Source organism: Gossypium raimondii, chromosome 13 (genome assembly GCF_025698545.1).
Source record: "Gossypium raimondii isolate GPD5lz chromosome 13, ASM2569854v1, whole genome shotgun sequence".
In the NCBI taxonomy this organism is placed as follows: Eukaryota; Viridiplantae; Streptophyta; class Magnoliopsida; order Malvales; family Malvaceae; genus Gossypium; species Gossypium raimondii.
This window is the reverse complement of record NC_068577.1, coordinates 16688847-16706737: the sequence shown is the minus strand read 5'-3', so window position 1 is coordinate 16706737 and position 17891 is coordinate 16688847. Positions and strand designations below refer to the sequence as shown.

The window sequence follows — 17891 nt, the reverse complement described above, 5'->3', positions numbered from 1 at the left end:
TGAACTATTTGAAACGTTTCATTTAAATCACTGTACTATTTTCAAGTTTTTATTTAAGTCATTAGACTGTTAAGTTTTTTTATATAATTCAGTTAGTGAGCTCGAAGCAATGATTCGACAATTAGTACGGTAGATCAATACCCATCAATGAGTAGAATAATATAATTTAGATCCAAATCGATCTAACAGCCAGTGTAGGAGATCGAAAAAAAAATTGTTTGGACTTTGATTCACATATTCGTGATGTTAAAAATAAATAGAGAAGGCCAAGAATAATTTTAACAGCTCGATAACTTAGATGAAAACTTTCAAATAATTCATTGATCATGTTATAACTTTTTAAAGTTGAGTGACTGATAATTTAGTGAATATATTTCTTATTTTTCTACAAATTTTCAAAATCCCAAATCTGCCAATGCTTACAGTTTCAATCTCCTACAAAACTAGCCCACGCCTTTTGTCCTTAAAAATCTCCTTTTTCATTAAGGCAGGTTCGTTTCTTTGTGTTTTAGTAGTTTCTTATAGTCCAACATGAAATTTTATGTGGTAATAGTTTTCTGCTTATGCATATCACGATTTATCTTCATTTTTGTTTCTCAGTTTTTTGGTGGAATCAGGGGTTTATGTTTGGCAATTTTGTGTTATTCATTGGTGGACTTAGTGAAGTTAAGTTTATTGGGTTATTTGACTTTACATGAATTTCGTTTTCCAATCTGTGAAATTTTTATGTCAACAGCTATATTTCTTAGAAATTTGAGGTTTTAGTCTTTGTCAAGGGTTTAAATTCTTATACATTTGAATCCTAAAGCTGTGTTTTTATTATGGCTGTTAGTGGGCTGTCTTTTTTCGCATTATAATATGTTAAAACAAATGTTGCTTAACTGGAATAAAAATTATTGATACAATCCTGTAAAATTGTGAATGTAATAGTGTCAACCTTTATGGGGAGTAACATATGCTCATGAAAGCTTGATATGAGATTACTATGATCTTTATGTATTTTGTCTTTGCTGGTGCATTTCTGATATTATCAAACTAATCATGGTATTTTTATGCACAAGGAGTGAGTAAAATAAGAGGGAAAGGAGTGAGAGGTCTTTCTCAGCCCAATTCTTGTACCAGGAAGAAAACGCTGAAAAGCTGCACCATGAAAGGGAAATTTGAGAATGTTGTTCTCATTGATGTTGATGGTGATAGACATGAAATTGTTATTGGCATTGATGCTCCTGAATGTCTAGAGAAGGGGATTTACAAGGTTCAGAAAACCTATACTGGGAAGACTTCTTGCGGAAAATGTTTTGGTTTAATCTCGAGTCCTTGGATAGCTCATCTGAAAATGGTTGTTCTGATTATGAACTAATGAAAGATTCTGTTTGAAAACTCCATAAATGGTGGGAAAAAGCGTATGAAAGAAAGAAATATAACGTTAGAAATGGTCAATCTGGTTTAGAGGATCATACTAATGCCTTAGGATCAGTTAATGATATTCCAACAGAACTTGAAGAAGAAAATAGGGCCCAACAAAGTGCTCAAATCCCCGCATCCTCAGTTTCTGGTGATTCAAATATTCAGAAACAGAACTCTTCTACTATTGACACTAGTGATAATTACTCGGGTGGTACTTATCGTAATTGTGGGACAGAAAGTCCTTTTGTAGAGTCTGATAAGAAACTTAACAATGAAAGCTTTTCACCTCCAAGCTAAGGGCCAACTGCTGAAGTACGATTTTCACATGTTTAGGCTGATGCTATATTTGGAAGAGGAACATCTATGAAAGGTTATCCTTTAAGGAATAGGGATCAAGAGTTTTCTTGGGCTTCCTCAAACTGTGACCCATACCTAAGTTACTTGCAACATGGCAGAATGGGTTCAAATGGAAACGAGAAGCTACAATCCAAAGAACCATCAATGCCAATTTGTTGGATTTTGATTAACAGCAAAGTCAAAAATAACCAAAACGATTGTGATAGTGTTTTGAAAGATTAAAACAGAAGCAAAACTGATAAAAAGTGAATGAACAAAGTGTTTTCTTCATTACTTGAATAAGAACTTTGTTACATACATAAATAGTTAAAAATACATTGAAAGAAAACAAAGTCTGCATGTGCAAGTACCTAAAGGCTTTGTTGGAGCCGAGAGCAACAAACAGCAAGTTCAACAAGAAACTTGTCAAGCAAGAATCGTGACTTGCAGAAGAAACAAAGCAGAAAAACAAAACAGACTTTGAAGCAAAGCTAAAATAGAGAGCATATGGATGAAAACTTGTTGAATTCATTCAAAAAATTAAAAATGGCATAAAGCTAATACATAAAACAAGCTTACAACTTGACAAAACAGTAGGTTAACCTAAACACTACCTACTACCACTAACAAACTTAGTAACTTGAGCTAATTAACTTGTACAAATCAACAAAGCTGATTAATCAGCTCAATCACCATCAGTTTTACATCAAACATAAACCTAACATAGTTGAAATACAACTAAGTTACATTACATTAACTTAAAAATACAAAATAAGTAAAAAACAGCTTACTGGCTTGATGAACTAGCAGCTTCTGCATGTAGTGCCCTCGACAATCTTGGTTGCTGCATGCTGACCATTACTTCAACACTCCTCCTTGGTTAGCATGTTGCAAACTCTCATCTTAGCTCTCAAATGTTGAAACTTTGAAACACTGAGTGCCTTTGTCAAAGATATCAGCAATTTGCTCTTCAGAACTGCAATGAACCAGTTTAATAACCTAAGCTTGTTCCATTTCTCGAACTGCATGGAGCTTGATATTGAAGTGCTTGGTCTTTCCATGAAAAATAGGATTATTTGCAATAGCAACTGCAGATTGGTTATCACACATTATCTTAGTTGCTTCATTTTGCTCATGGTTAATGTCTTTCAAAATTTTTCTAAGCCATATGGCTTGATTGACTGCTGCAGCAGCAGCCACATATTCTGCCTCTGCAGTCGACTGATCCACTACTCCCTACTTCTTTGAACTCTAGCAAATCATAACGGAGCCTATGTTGAATGCATAACCCGTAGTGCTCTTCATATCATCTAAAGAACCTGCCCAATCACTGTCAAAGTAGCCAACCAGTTTCAAGTTCTCAGCCTTGGTAAACTGCATTCCATAGGACAAGGTTCCTTTGATGTATCTTAGAACCCTTTTTACAGCTCTAAAGTGACTTTCATTTGAACAATGCATAAACCTCGAGAGTAGGCTCACAGCATACATTATGTCAGCTCTAGTAGCAGTCAAATACAACAAACATCCAACTAGACTTCGATAGGTTGTTTCACAAACCTTTTCATGCTTATCTTGGCTCGGTAGCTTTTCTCCAACAGCAACTGGTGTGCTGGTTGCTTTGCAATTCTCCATTGAGAATTTGTTGAGAACCTTCATAGCAAAGGTCTTTTGACTTAGCCAAATTCCAGTTTCAGCTTGAGTTACTTCCATGCCTAAGAAGTAAGACATCAATCCCAAGTCTGACATCTCAAAGTGCTGCTGCATTTTGGCTTTAAAGTTGCTTAGCATCTCTCGATCTCCTCCTGTCACCAGTAAGTCATCGACATATATTGAGACGATGAGCTGAGTTTCAACACTAGTTGATTTAACATACAAATTTGGCTCGCTGAGACTTCTTTCAAATCCTTGACTTGTCAGATAGCCATCTATTCTGCTATACCAAGCCCTTGGAGCCTATTTCAAGCCATACAAGACTTTTTTGAGCTTGTACACCATTTCTTCCTTTCCAGACACCTTGAAACCTTGAGGTTGCTCCACATAAATCTCCTCTTCAATGTATCCATTTAGAAATGCTGATTTTACATCAAGTTGATGTATTATCCACTGCCTTTGTGCTGCTAAGGCAACTAGCAGTCTGATGGTATCAAGCCTGGCCACTGGTGCAAAGGTCTCTAGATAGTCTGATCCATACCTCTGACTAAAGCCTTTCACAACCAATCTAGCCTTTAACTTGTTTAGGCTACCATCAGCATTGTTTTTGACTCGATAGACCCACTTTACACCAATAATCTTCCTGTTTGTTGGTTTTTTAACCAGACTCCAGGTCTAATTCTTTTCAATCATTTTGATTTCTTCAATCATTGCCTATTTCCAGCCCTCCTGGCTTTCTGCCTCTTCAAAACAATTTGGTTCAGCAATGGCCACTTGTGCTCTTTCATAGACATCAGTCAATGATCGAGTGTCTCTAACTGGAACATCATATATATCCATTTCAGATGTGTTTTAATCAATTTCAGGTTGGTCCAATGCCAGGTCTTCAGTTACTGCCTCTGGTTCAGCCTTCTCCCAATTCCAGCATCCTTTTTCATTGAACACAACATCTCTGCTTACCAGTATCTTGTTTGTAGCAGGTTCTAGGATTCTGTAGCCCTTTTTAACCATACTATAGCCGATTAGGATCCCTGCTTGAGCCCTTTTATCTAGCTTGTTTCTCTTCTCAGCTGGAACTTGAGTGTAGCACAGACAACCAAATGTTCTGAGATGAGCCAGAGATGGCTTGAACCCAAACCAGGCTTCAAATGGAGTCTTTTGAGCTAGAGCCTTGGTTGGGAGCCTGTTTTGGAGGTAAACTGATGTATTAACTGCTTCAGCCCATAGAGTTTTGGGTAAATTCTTCTCAAACAGAAGGCATCTTGCCATATTCATCAAGCTTCTGTTTTTCCTTTCACTGACCCCATTCTGTTCGGGTGTATACACATTAGTCAACTGGTGTTTGATGCCTGCTTCTTTACAGTAGGCTTGGAACTGAGATGAGGTATACTCAGTTCCATTATCTGACCTCAGTGCTTTAAGTTTACAACAAGACTCAGTTTCTACAGCAGCTTTATACTTTAAGAACACAGATGCAACTTCTGATTTCTGTTTTAGGAAATAAATCCAGCAGTATCTTGTATAATCATCAACAAAGAGAATAAAGTACCCGTTTCCTTTGATAGAGTCAGTCTTCATTGGTCCACACACATCAGTGTGCACAAGTTGCAGCTTCTCTGATGCTCTCCTTGTTGTGCTTGTAGGAAATGGCAATCTTGCCAATTTTCCTTGTTGAAATATTTCACAAAGCTCATCATTCTTTACTAAATCGATGAAGTTCGAGCTATGGATTTGTAGTTTGCATGTCCAAGCCTCTAGTGCCAAAGTCTAGAGTCAACAGTGGAGGCTATGCAGGCTGAGTGCAAGTCATTTGGCCAGTCTACTTCAAAACATTTGTCAGTCATGGTGACTGTTATGAGGTTTGGTCCACTTGGATCAAAAATTTGGCATTCTTTCTCCTTGAACACAACTGAGTAACCTTACTCAAGTAGTTGAGTTATACTGAGAAGGTTCCTATCAATTTCAGGTACCAAGAGTACATTTGAAATGATTTTGGCACCTGTTGGAGTATAGATCAGCACATCTCCTCTTCCTTCAACATTTATGAACTGACCATTTCCAATTTTCACCTTGGTTTTGCAGGTTCTGTCTAAGGTTTTGAAAATAGTTTCATCTGGTGACATGTGGTTTGTGCAACCACTGTCTAGAAGTCAGCGCTTTGAACCCTTCTTCTGATTTGCTGCACATGACATAGCAAAAACCTGTTCTTCTTGATCACTGCTCTCTTCAACCACTCTAGCTTTTTCCTTTTGTTGCTAAAATTGAATCTACCTTGGTTTGCTTCTGTTCTTGCAAACCTTCTCAACATGGCCCTTTTTCTTGCAGTGTTGGCATACTGCATCTGGTCTAAACCAGCATCTATCTTCTGGATGACCAGCTTTTTTACAATGTCTGCAGAGTTGGTCACTGCTCCTAGCAGCATCGGGCTTAGGCCTATTTTTCCAGAACTTCTTGCCTTTGTGAGCTTTGATGCTCGAGGCTTATTTTACTTTGGCTTGAAAAGCCCCTTCTTGGTACTCCTCTTATCTGTTGGCTCTTCTTTGCTCTTGTGCATACAAGGCATTGATTAGCTCAGTTAAGGAGATAGTTGTCAAGTCCCTTAAGTCTTTGAGGGATGAAATTTTAGCTTCATACCTCTTTGGTAGAGTGGTCATGACCTTCTCAACTATTCTAGCTTCACTGAATTGCTCTCCAAGGAGCCTTATACTGTTTACAACAGCCATAATTTGATCTGAATACTGCTTGACTATTTCTTCCTCTTTCATTTTGAGATTTTCAAAATCCCTCCTCAAGTTGAGCAGCTGTTGTTGCCTTGTTCTCTCAGTCCCCTGAAATTCTTCTTTCAATTTGTCCCAAGCCTCCTTTGGTGTTTCACAGGCCATGATCCTCATGAAGATCACATCTGTCACACAATTCTGTATGCATGACATGGCCTTGTGCCTTTTTGTTCTTTCATCAGTGTTTTGCCTTATTTGAGTAACTGTTGGATTAGCTCGAAGAGGTGCTGGCTCAACATCTGAGTTAACAACTTCCCATAGGTCGAATGCCTACAGGTAAGTCCTCATCTTAACTGCCCAAATGTTGAAGCCCTCTCCATTGAAGACAGGTGGTAAAGCTGGTGAAAAACCTGATGATGCCATGGTTTTGTTACTGAACTACAACAGGTCCTCTAAGAATATGGCTCTAGATACCAATTGTTGGAGCCGAGAGCAACAAACAGCAAGTTCGACAAGAAACTTGTCGAGCAAGAATCGTGACTTGCAGAAGAAACAAAGCAGAAAAACAAAAAGATTTTGAAGCAAAGCTAAAATAGAGAGCATATGGATGAAAACTTGTTGAATTCATTCAAAAAACTGAAAATGGCATAAAGCCAATACATAAAACAAGCTTACAACTTGACAAAACAGTAGGTTAACCTAAACACTACCTACTACAACTAACAAACTTAGTAACTTAAGCTAATTAACTTGTACAAATCAACAAAGCTGATTAATCAGCTCAATCACCACCAGTTTTACATCAAAAATAAGCCTAACATAGTTGAAATACAACTAAGTCACATTACATTAACTTAAAAATACAAAATAAGTAGAAAACAGCTTGCTGGCTTGATAAACTAGCAGCTTCTGCATGTAGTGCCCTCGACAGTCTTGGTTGCTGCATGCTGACCATTGCTTCAACAGGCTTGCATCAACATAATGACAACCTAAATGACTACTAAATCAGCTAAGCACACAATTAACCTTAGCTGATTAAAGCAAAAAATGATTACAACATCAACTAGCAAAAAGTCAACTGAGTAAAACACTCTACTGTCAAATTACACCATGGACATTAGCATGCTTCAGCTGTGTTCCTGGTTCTCTGCATACAACGTCTACCTTGCATGGTTTCTTGCATGTTGCTGCTGTTGTTGCCACCTTTCAACACAATTCCTAAATTATCAGAAGAAAAATAGGTTGGTGATGGTGTGATCCGTTATGATGTTGAAGCGGGAACTGTTGTTGACAAATACTCTTCTGTTAAGACTCAATTAGGAGGGATGCTGGTGGTCAGCAGTAAGGATTATTGTAACAAAGAGAAGGCAATAACTGGGAAGAGTTCTCACTATGATGTTACTCAAATTAAGCAAATCTCGTACTGGCCCAGGGATATCAAGTATTAATTCTGTCGCCAACTATAAAAAGGAGGATGAATGGGATACATTACATGTTCAAGGTGTTGATGCTACAGCGTACGGTGAAAATTTTCTAATTATTGACTGAGAGTCTTAATGAGACTGGTAAACACAAATGAGCTGCAAAAGAAGCACGGGCATCTAGGCACCAAGAGTTAAAAAATCAGGTTTGGCACCAAAACTCTTCTCTTTGATTGGAAGTTATTTCAGTACATTGCTAGGAGGGAACAGGTAATCTATAATTCCTTAAGCTGTTTCTCGAGTGAATTAATATGCGTTCTATCACAAGTTTGAATGCTCTGATTTAAAATTCTGGCTAGATTTTTAGTTGTCATGTCAGAAAGTGTGCGCTGATACATTGGTGCTTCTTCATCACTCTTTTTAACTTCAAGACAGGTCTTTTTTGGAGTCTGTTGGTCATCTTCTAACGTACAATGTTAAATTGGAAATTTTACACGTAAACAACATATCAGTTGTTTTGTTGTGTTATAAGCTATAAATACTTTGCTAAACGAAGTAACGAACTTCATTAATAGTCTTATGTTTACCTGTTTTACATTAGCTTAATAAGCTGGACTACAAAATTTGTTCTTCAAGTGGTTTAAGTTTTAATACATTGATTTTGAAAATTGTACCTGTTGACACCATTTTTTGGAGAAAACAGGGTCGACTTGGATTTTGAAAATAAAACGAATGTGGGAGTCGCCACCAATCTTTTTTGAAGAGGTGTGATCGGGTCACCTCGAAAAGTGATTGTTTCTAATAAATAATTTGATTTTATTAAAACAACGATTTTGGTCCATGAAATAAAAAAACGGGTTCAGGAGTCGGTTACGTATGAGAAAGGATTACCACCCTCGTAACGCCCAAAATTGGTACCTAATTGATTAATTAGTGTCTTAGCGTCGAAGATTGGAAACATTAAAGTGATTTAAAAATACGATCCTTTATTGAAATGCTAAAAAATCGAGAACTAGACATATTTTGTGTTGATCGAGAAAGAGAATTACGTCCTGTAAGTTAGGACGCAATGTCTAGAATTCCTGATACAAAAATGAATACCCAAAAATTTATTTATTTAAAAGATAATCAATTATCTCGGTTTTGAAAAGAAATCATGTCCCGTGGGTTAAAACACGATTTTTTATTAATTCCCAAGATCATTTAAAAGCTTAGGTTTGGAAAGTCTCGTGTTTGGATTTATCGAGAAAGTCGAAACCCCGTAAGTTAGGATATGACTTTTCGAATCCCAAAATACGAAATTTTACTTATTTTAAAGCCATCATTTTCATTGAATAAAATTAATTTAACATAAAATAGTAGGAATAAACACAATATTCATATGTGTAACAAAATGATAATGAACATGACAACAAGCATAACTAATATGAGCAACAATTCATAATAAACAAACCAAATACACATGAAATAATAAATAAATAAATAAGGGAATTAAAGCACTTCTTAAAAGTAATGACAAATATATAAATGAATGAATGAATAAATGACAAATAAAACAACGATGACAATACAATTATTAAAGATAAAATATTTATGTATGTATATCAATACATTTAAATTATAAATGATAAAATGTGTGAATATATACATATATAAAAACAAATAGGCATAATATATAAATTACAGAGATTTAAAAAGGGTATGTACATATAAATAAAAATATGTATATATATTTAAATTATGTATAAATATAAAATATATATAAGTATGCGTATATATATATAAATAAATTATAAAATATGTATATGTTTATATATAGATATATATTTTATAAAAATGCATGTGTATATATAAAATTATGAAATGTATGAAAATATACAGTATGTATATAAATGTATTTTGAAGCTACAAAATAGGTAAAACATATGAAATATAAAATACTCATATGAACGTATATTAAAAATATATGTATATATATATTTCAAATTATAAAGAAAAAATGCAAAAGATATATGTATGGGTGGTAACATACGTATGTATATATATATACATATATAAAACATAAAAGACAAACATGTTTGTATGTACATGCATATATAATGAAGCTTGGGATCAAAAGTACATATAAATACATGGTGATAATAATAAATAAGAAATACAATAAATAATCATGCATTAATAAATGAACAATAATATTAAATAGATAAATAATAATAATAATAGTAAAAATATATAAATAAAAAGGTAATAGTAATAACAGTATTAAACATAATAATAATAGTAAAAATAATGATAACATTATTAAAATTAATTAATAGCAACAATATACAAAAAGGGGACTAATTTGAACTTAAGACAGAACTTCGGGGAAGAAATCCGTAAATAATTAAGGGGAGGGACTACTCTAAACACGTGCATGACAAGGGGGATCAAAATGGGAATTTTCCCTTCCCCAAAGAGCTGCAGTTTGAGCAAGGATTAACTTGAAAATGTAAAACAAATCATGGGGCAAAATTAAAAAAACTAAGAATACCTGATTTTAAAATCATTAAAAAGCGGAAGGGCTGAAAGCGAATTAGCCCTTCCCCTAAAAACACGTAGATCTTGGAGTGGGTCGGATCAATTTTGGGTCTAAGACAAAACGACGTCGTTTTGGCCACTGATCAAGGGCTCAAAATGGTGTCGTATTTACCCCGTATAAAAAACCAAAAAAACAGAGGAAACAAATCAATTTAGCCACCCCTTTTAAAAAAGAAATAGAGAGTTTGAAAACTCTCTCTCGTTCTCTCCAAGTCCGGCAAACAATGCCGTTTCTTGAGCCGCCGTGATCGACGGTCGGTCATCACATGAGGGCGTTCCCGATCAGCATTTTGAAACGCATTCGAAGACCAAAATTTTAGAACGGGGAAACAAGGAGAAAAAAATGTCTTAGTCCTTCCCTAAACCCGAATCCGTTGGCGGCGAAGGGTCGATTCAGGTAAGCTTTTCCTTTTCTCCTTTTCTATTTTTACTTTCTTAAAACAAAATAAATAAAAAAGTATATCTCAAAAAAAATAAGAACAGAATCATAAGAAACGAAAAATCACCTCTTTTTGTATTCTATTTTTTAATCTCTTTTCATACAAAATCCCCCTTTTACAATATTTTTCAGGCCATTTATAGCCGATTTTACACTATATTTTTATATAACTTTGCTATTGTTGTGCACTGTTCTCTTTTGCAGGTGACCGGCAACAAAGACGCGTCAAACCTTGGGCGATGTGTCCATTCACGTGGAGGACAAAAGAGCGGCGCCAGAAGGGTTTTTAGGGGCTAGGGTTTTCTAAAAATTTTAAGTGTTTTTGGCTTATCGGGCCCTGGGGTAATGGATTAGGTTTGTTTAATTTTGTAATGGGCCTCGGTGAAATTGGGCTTCTACAGCTGCCCCTCTTTGCTCGTTGTCGTGTAACGAGAACAGAGCAAAGACTAAGAAATAACAATTTTGCTCGGTCTCGCCAAATCTTGACTTCTTCGATGCTTCTCTTTTTCTAGTAGCTTCATTCCAGTCCACTGTGTCTTGTTACTTCGACACGCTCCATCGCGCTTCAGAAAGATATGACTTGTATCTTCAATCTTCTTCGTAGCAACTTCAGGGGAACGATGTTTGTGGTTCTAGTCTGCTCCACTACAATGTTAGGGAGATAAGACTTGTTGCCTCAACCTGCTCCACTGCGACCTCAGGGAGGTAATGTTTGATATGATAAGGTTTAATCCGACCCTCTACAATTTCAAAGGTATAGGATTCGTCGTTTTAATCCTCTCCACTGCAACTTTAGGGAGATAAGATTAGTCGCTTTAGCCTACTTCACTGTAACTTCAGGAAGATAAGACTTGTATCTTCAACCTGCTCCACTGCGACCTCAGTGAGATAAGGTTTGATACGATTAGATTTAATCCGACCCTCTGTAACTTCAAAGGTATAAGATTCATCGTTTTAATCCGCTCCACTGCAACTTTAGGGAGATAGGATTAGTTTTTATTTTATTTTTTATTTTATCTGCTTCACTGCCAGTACAGGAAGACAAGATCTACAATCTTCACCCTACTCCACTGCTGCTCAGGGAGATAAGGCTGGTGTTTTTAATCTACTTCACTGCCAGTACAGGAAGACAAGATCTACAATCTTCGACCTACTCCACTGCTACTCAGGGAGGTAAGGCTAGTGGCTTAAATCTACTTCCCTTCTACCTTGGGAAGATAAGATTCGCTGTCTTCGATCTGCTCCACTACTGCTTAGGGAGACAGGATCTTTAATCTTCAACCTACTCCACTGTTGCTCAAGGGGATAGGACATGTGGCTTAAATCTGCTTCCTACTACCTTAGGAAGATAAGATTCACCGTCTTCGATCTGTTCCACTACTGCTTAGAGAGATAAGATCTGCAATCTTCAACCTACTCCACTGCTGCTCAGGGAGATAAGGCTGGTGCCTTAAATCTGCTTCCTACTACCTTAGGGAGATAAGATTCGCCGTCTTTGATCTGCTCCACTACTGGTTAGGGAGATAAGATCTGCAATCTTCAATCTACTCCACTGCTACTCAGGGAGATAAGGCTGGTGCCTTAAATCTGCTTCCTACTACCTTAGGAAGATAAGATTCGCCGTCCTCGATCTGCTCCACTACTTCTTAGGGAGATAAGATCTGCAATCTTCAACCTACTCCACTGCTGCTCAGGGAGATAAGGCTGGTGGCTTAAATCTGCTTCCTACTACCTTAGGAAGATAAGATTCGCCGTCTTCGATCTGCTCCACTACTGCTTAGGGAGATAAGATATACAATCTTCAACCTACTCCACTGCTGCTCAGGGAGATAAGGCTTGATATGATGACTTCAATCCATCCCACTACAACTTCAGGGGTATGGGTAACTTCATTGATCTTTTCTCTGGGGAACATGACCTGTAGAATCCATTTCATGGACCTATTATGCCTAGTGATTAGGATGTTATGATCACAACGAATCAAATGCTCCTAACTAGGTGCGTATGAATGATATTTGAATTGAATGATATTTGCATGAATGCAGAATGTCATTTTTCGAGAATGATCCCCTTTTAATGCTTAGGTTGTCATTACTCGTTATTCAATAAGGTTTTATAGCCAACACGTCAGAATGATATCTTGCACGACTGGTAACACTTATCTCTTACTTAGCCGAATTGCCCCCCACTGTAATCTTCAAAGTTCAATCCATTGTAATCTTTAAGGTTAAGTCCACGATAATTTTGGGATATAAAATTTGAAATATCTTCCTCCCACTTATAATTTAGGAGTATAAGATCTGGCTCTTTCTCAATCCTCTCCTACCGCAATTCAAGGATACAGGATGTGAATCTTTTTGGCCTTACACCATTCTCAATGTGTCGTACCAAATGTTTATGTACAATTGTAGGACTTTCTCTTCCGAGAAACCTCTTCTTATCACTCGGTGATCATTGCTTGTTTGTTTATTGAAGCTTTGTCACCAGCACGACATTTTGTCATTTTGTTCAATCCATGTTTGGTCAACAAAATCCGAAAGGATAGTCCTGATTTGGACTTTTCTCTTTAGACATTTTGACCTTTAAACTTGGTGTGTTCTAAACAATAGTCCTGTTTCATATTCCTATATTATTTAAAAGTTTTTAGAGAAATATGCAAAACTCCTTTTTCTTGAATATTCAGTCCATTAATCGTTATTTCAATGAAAAATGCTTAAAAAAGATTATCACAATGTACAAGATGAAATTTTATTGAGAACAAAGCTCGAAATGAATAAATTAATCAAGATAGCAAATTTTGCTAAGATAAGATGAAAAAGATTATCCCAATGGATAAGATGAAATTTTATTGAGAGCACAGCTCGAAATGAATAAATCAAGATAGCAAATTTTGCTAAGATACAAAAATGAATAAGATGAAAACAGGTGCCCCAGATATCGTAGCATGAGCTTCTCCGCGCGAACTTCTTGAGGACCCTTTTGAACTTGATATGTTTTTAGAAGTCCTAGAAGACTTTGTTTATGCCCCAAGATGTAGCATCTCTCCTTCTTATTAATTCAGAGAGGACAAGGCCACTGCATGCCCTACCTTTGATCAAAATTTGAACTGCCCAATCCTGGGTTTTCAATTCAAAACCCATTTGGTCTCAAGATGCCCTTTGTGGGTTTTCACCTTGGCCTCTCCTTTTTCTTTTTCTTTTTCTTTTATTTTTCTTCTTTTCTTTTTTTTTCTTTTCTTTTTCTTTTTCTTCTTTTTTTTGTTTGTTTGTTTGTTTTTTTTTTAACATTCTTTGATTGAATTCGCACTCGTAGGATTAGGTAAGTCCTTGCTATCCTTTTTGGTCCAAATCAACACTTCTCCAGATAAAACCTTCCACATAAGGTTCTTTTCAGTTTGATATCCTCTTTCTTCTAAAGTCCTTTTTGTATGGAGAGGATTTTTTTCAATGTTAGGCCCCTTTCCTGGAACTCTCTAGGGCGAACCTTCTTTGGCGAGCTCACGTCTTTTTTTTTGGTGCATTCGACCAAGACAAATAACTTTGAACATTTCTCTTCAATCGAGATCTGATCCAACACTCGGAGAGAAGGAATCTTGACCTCAATGAGTAAAACTACAATAAGCCAATGTGTTACCCCGGTAGCAGTTTTTGCTCTATTTTTTGTTTTGTTTTTGCTCCCACTGCACCGTGTATTTTGGGGCAAAATGTGTTAACCTTGAACAGACTGCAAACTTCTGACATCGTGCTGTTGTTCAATTTTAGCGCATTGTCAGATATGCTCCTTTTTGACATTTCATACCGACATATGATTTTTCAATAATTCGCAGGCTGTTGACTTTGCGACATTGGCATATGAAGTAACTTCTGCCTACTTAGTGAGGTAATTGATGACCATAAAGATAACCGTCAAAACCTTAGGTGAGATCGGCCCTATGACATCTATGCCCCACATAGAGAAAGGCCATGGCTTCCATTGATTTTGTGTAAGGTAGAACCTTGTTTTCCCGTCTTTAACAAATCAGGAGATAAGCTACAGTCTGAATTATCTCCAAAGTCCTGAGGTTTAATCTAGACACATATCCTGCTCAAAAGGAGGTTCTGAGTCAATAGGAGTGTCACTCATATCATTGATATCTGGAGACCTGTTATAGGATGAAAGAATCTAAGAATATTTATCTGTATAGTATGATTATGAATGAAATGAAAACAATAAAAGAATATTTGCTCGAAGTGAAAAAAAAAGATGCATTTTATTGAAATAATGATGTTGGACATAAGCCTATCTCAGAAAATGATTCTTATTGCCCCTAGGCTTAGAGCAATAAGCGTGTTTTGGACATTACTCTGAATTAGCTCTAAAAAATACAGGGATCTCTTCCGCAGTCCCACTATTCAAAACACTTCCAAGTGTGCTCTCCTCACCAACCTCTTTTTTGGATACGATGTTAATACTTTGGTGGCTGGTGGTTATGACCCTCGGTTGGCCCATAGTGACCGATTTGGGATATCCTTCATTATACATGCTCAGGTTGCTTACTTCATTTTCTTTGTTCTTTGGGGTTGATCCTTTGACGCTTTCTCCCGTATCTATTTTCCCACTTCTTATGGCATTTTCAATCATCACGCCAGACATTACCATATCTGAGAAGCTCATGGTAGCGCTTCCCAACATGTGGTTAATGAATGGGGCTTTCAGAGTGTTGACGAAAAGTACCGTGGTTTCTTTTTCCAAAAGAGGTGGTTGGACTTGTGTCGCTACCTCTCTCCATTTTTGGGCATATTGCCTGAAGCTCTCACTTTGCTTCTTTACCAAGTTTTGCAGTGTGATTCTATCAGGTGACATGTCTGCCACGTGACCATATTGCTTCATGAAAGCCTGTGCCAAGTCTTTTCATGAGTGGATATTGGCACGGCTCAACTAGTTGTAACATTTGGTAACCGACCCGATAAGACTATCTTGGAAGCAATGAATTAACAGTTGATCATTATTAATGTATCCTGTCATTCTTCGACAGAACATCGTGATGTGAGCTTCAGGACAACTAGTCCCATTATATTTTTCGAATTCTGGAGCCTTGAATTTCGGCAGGAGTACTAGATATGGGACCAAACTCAAATCCTTGGTGTCAACTCCACAAAAGTAGTCGATGTTCTCCATGGATCTAAATTTCTCCTCTAGCCATCTACATCGGTCCTCAAGTTGCTTCGGTAGATCCACTCTTACTTTTTCCCCTTCTTCCATCTCGTCAAGATCAGAAACAATGGGGTTGATTGGATTATCTCCCAGATTAGAACCCGAGCCTGTTTGAAAGTTCATTGGTGCCGAGGCACCAACTTGGTATTGAGGTCTGATAGTGACAGGTATTCTTTGCGGGCACATCTCAGGTTACGCCGGGGTGCTCGTCGGGGTGAAACCTAGAGGATAAACAGGGTCCTCATGATCAACCCCAGAATTGACTACAAGGCTTTTCTCCTTATCATGCCCCCCAGCCATTAACTGCGTCAATTTGCTCAATAAATTTCTTTGGGACTATTCCATGTCTTGTTGAATTTTATCCAGTCGTTCCTGCATCTGATCTTGCATCTCCTTTTGCAATTGTTCCAATCTTTCTAACCTTTGATCCATTACTTTCGTTTTGCGGCGGGTACCATAGTGATATTTGGTTGGTGGATTCTTGTTGGTTTCAAGATTAGCTGAAATAATCTCGTTTAATTAGGGTTTTTTCATGAAATTTAATGCTAATGATGCAATAAAATGTAATGTAGATGAATGGAATGAATGCAAAAAGAGACGTTGATTCTTGGTTCAATTCTATTAGATCAACTTTACTAGGAAACAAATCTCTTTACATAAAATGGATATATATACGGCTTTTCCCTCATATGCGGAGACATTCGATCATATTCTTCATTCGAGTGTGAAGATAAATTTCACGAATTCTTCAAAAGGGATGTTTCTTCTATTTCCTTTTTGCTTGATCCAGGCCGCGACTCGTTGCTCACTCCTCTTCGTGATGTTCATTAGCTTCTTTGAGACGTGACAACTCTCGAATAATCTTTGTCAGTTTGAATCCTCAGGTATCGAAGTATAGTCGTATATTCCTCCTTGAACTTTCAGCCTTCTCTCATTGTGTTTGATCAGCCCATATTCAGACAGTCGCATTATATTCCACTTTATCAAGAAATTCGTTTTCCATGACAAGCTCTTCTATTTAGCAATCAAATTTGAATCAACACCTCTTTTCTTTAATGAAAATGCAAAGCAATCATAAATAGAACAAAACAAAACGGGTTAGTATAAAACAAAAGTAAGCAAGAAAGAAAAGAACACCTATTTGGGTGACCACTAATGGTTCAGAGTGGTTCTACCTAGTGTAGGCTCTTAGGTTTCACTACATACGGTTCAGCTCTAAAGTAAAGGGTACCTGAACCAGCAGATTCCTCGATCCTCACCCATTATAGGCTCATATAGACCGAGTTCAGTTCAGGGGAATACATTTCCCTATGGCCATGAGGAGATGAAAATCTCACGAAGACATAGGTACAGATGTATCCCGGAAGTAATTCACTATCCCATGCGGAGGTGAAAACCTCACGAAGGCTTAGTTTCTCACTCCCACTTAGGAGGGTGTGACCAATGGTCATGCAATGCAATGTGCAGGAAGATACCAAAACTTAAACTAACATAGCAATTATAAACCACAATGAAGAATATCATAATGAAGACAGATGAAATGAAACAAAAGGATCATATATTTAAATCAGGTTTTCGGTCTCTTGACTCTCGTATTTTCCCCAGTGGAGTCGCCAAGCTGTTGACACCAATTTTTGGAGAAAACGGGGTCGACTTGGATTTTGAAAATAAAACAAATGTGGGAGTCGCCACCAATCTTTTTTGAAGAGGTGTGATCGAGTCACCTCGAAAAGTGATTGTTTCTAATAAATAATTTGATTTTATTAAAACAACAATTTTGGTCCATGAAATAAAAAAAATGGGTTCGGGAGTCGGTTACGTGCGAGAAAGGATTAGCACCCTCGTAACGTCCAAAATTGGTACCTAATTAATTAATTAGTGTCATATCGTCGAAGATTGGAAACTTTAAAGTGATTTAAAAATACGATCCTTTATTGAAATGCTAAAAAAAAAGAGAAATAGACATATTTTATGTTGATCGAGAAAGAGAATTACGTCCCGTAAGTTAGGACGCAATGTCTAGAATTCCCGATACGAAAATGAATACCCAAAAATTTATTTATTTAAAAGATAATCAATTATCTCAGTTTTGAAAAGAAATCATGTCTCGTAAGTTAAAATATGATTTTTTATTAATTCCCGAGATCA

At 36.8% G+C, this 17891-nt stretch overlaps 1 protein-coding gene across 6 annotated transcripts in view; it reads right to left on the bottom strand.

Annotated features, from left to right (window-relative positions):
- LOC105783622 (cytochrome P450 CYP749A22) overlaps positions 1–17891 on the bottom strand; it is a 30705-nt gene that overhangs the window by 2656 nt on the left and 10158 nt on the right. The window contains exon 6 of one of the 6 annotated variants that reach the window (XM_052626197.1): positions 7055–7099. The exons of 1 other annotated variant lie outside the window; for it this stretch is intronic. In XM_052626197.1, coding sequence (XP_052482157.1) covers positions 7070–7099 — 30 coding nt within the window. In that variant the 3' untranslated portion in view covers positions 7055–7069. Of the gene's footprint in view, positions 1–7054; positions 7100–7158; positions 7329–10601; positions 16794–17891 lie in introns of those variants that run through there. 4 more of the 6 variants (XM_052626198.1, XM_052626191.1, XM_052626192.1 and 1 more) reach the window with 4 other exon arrangements.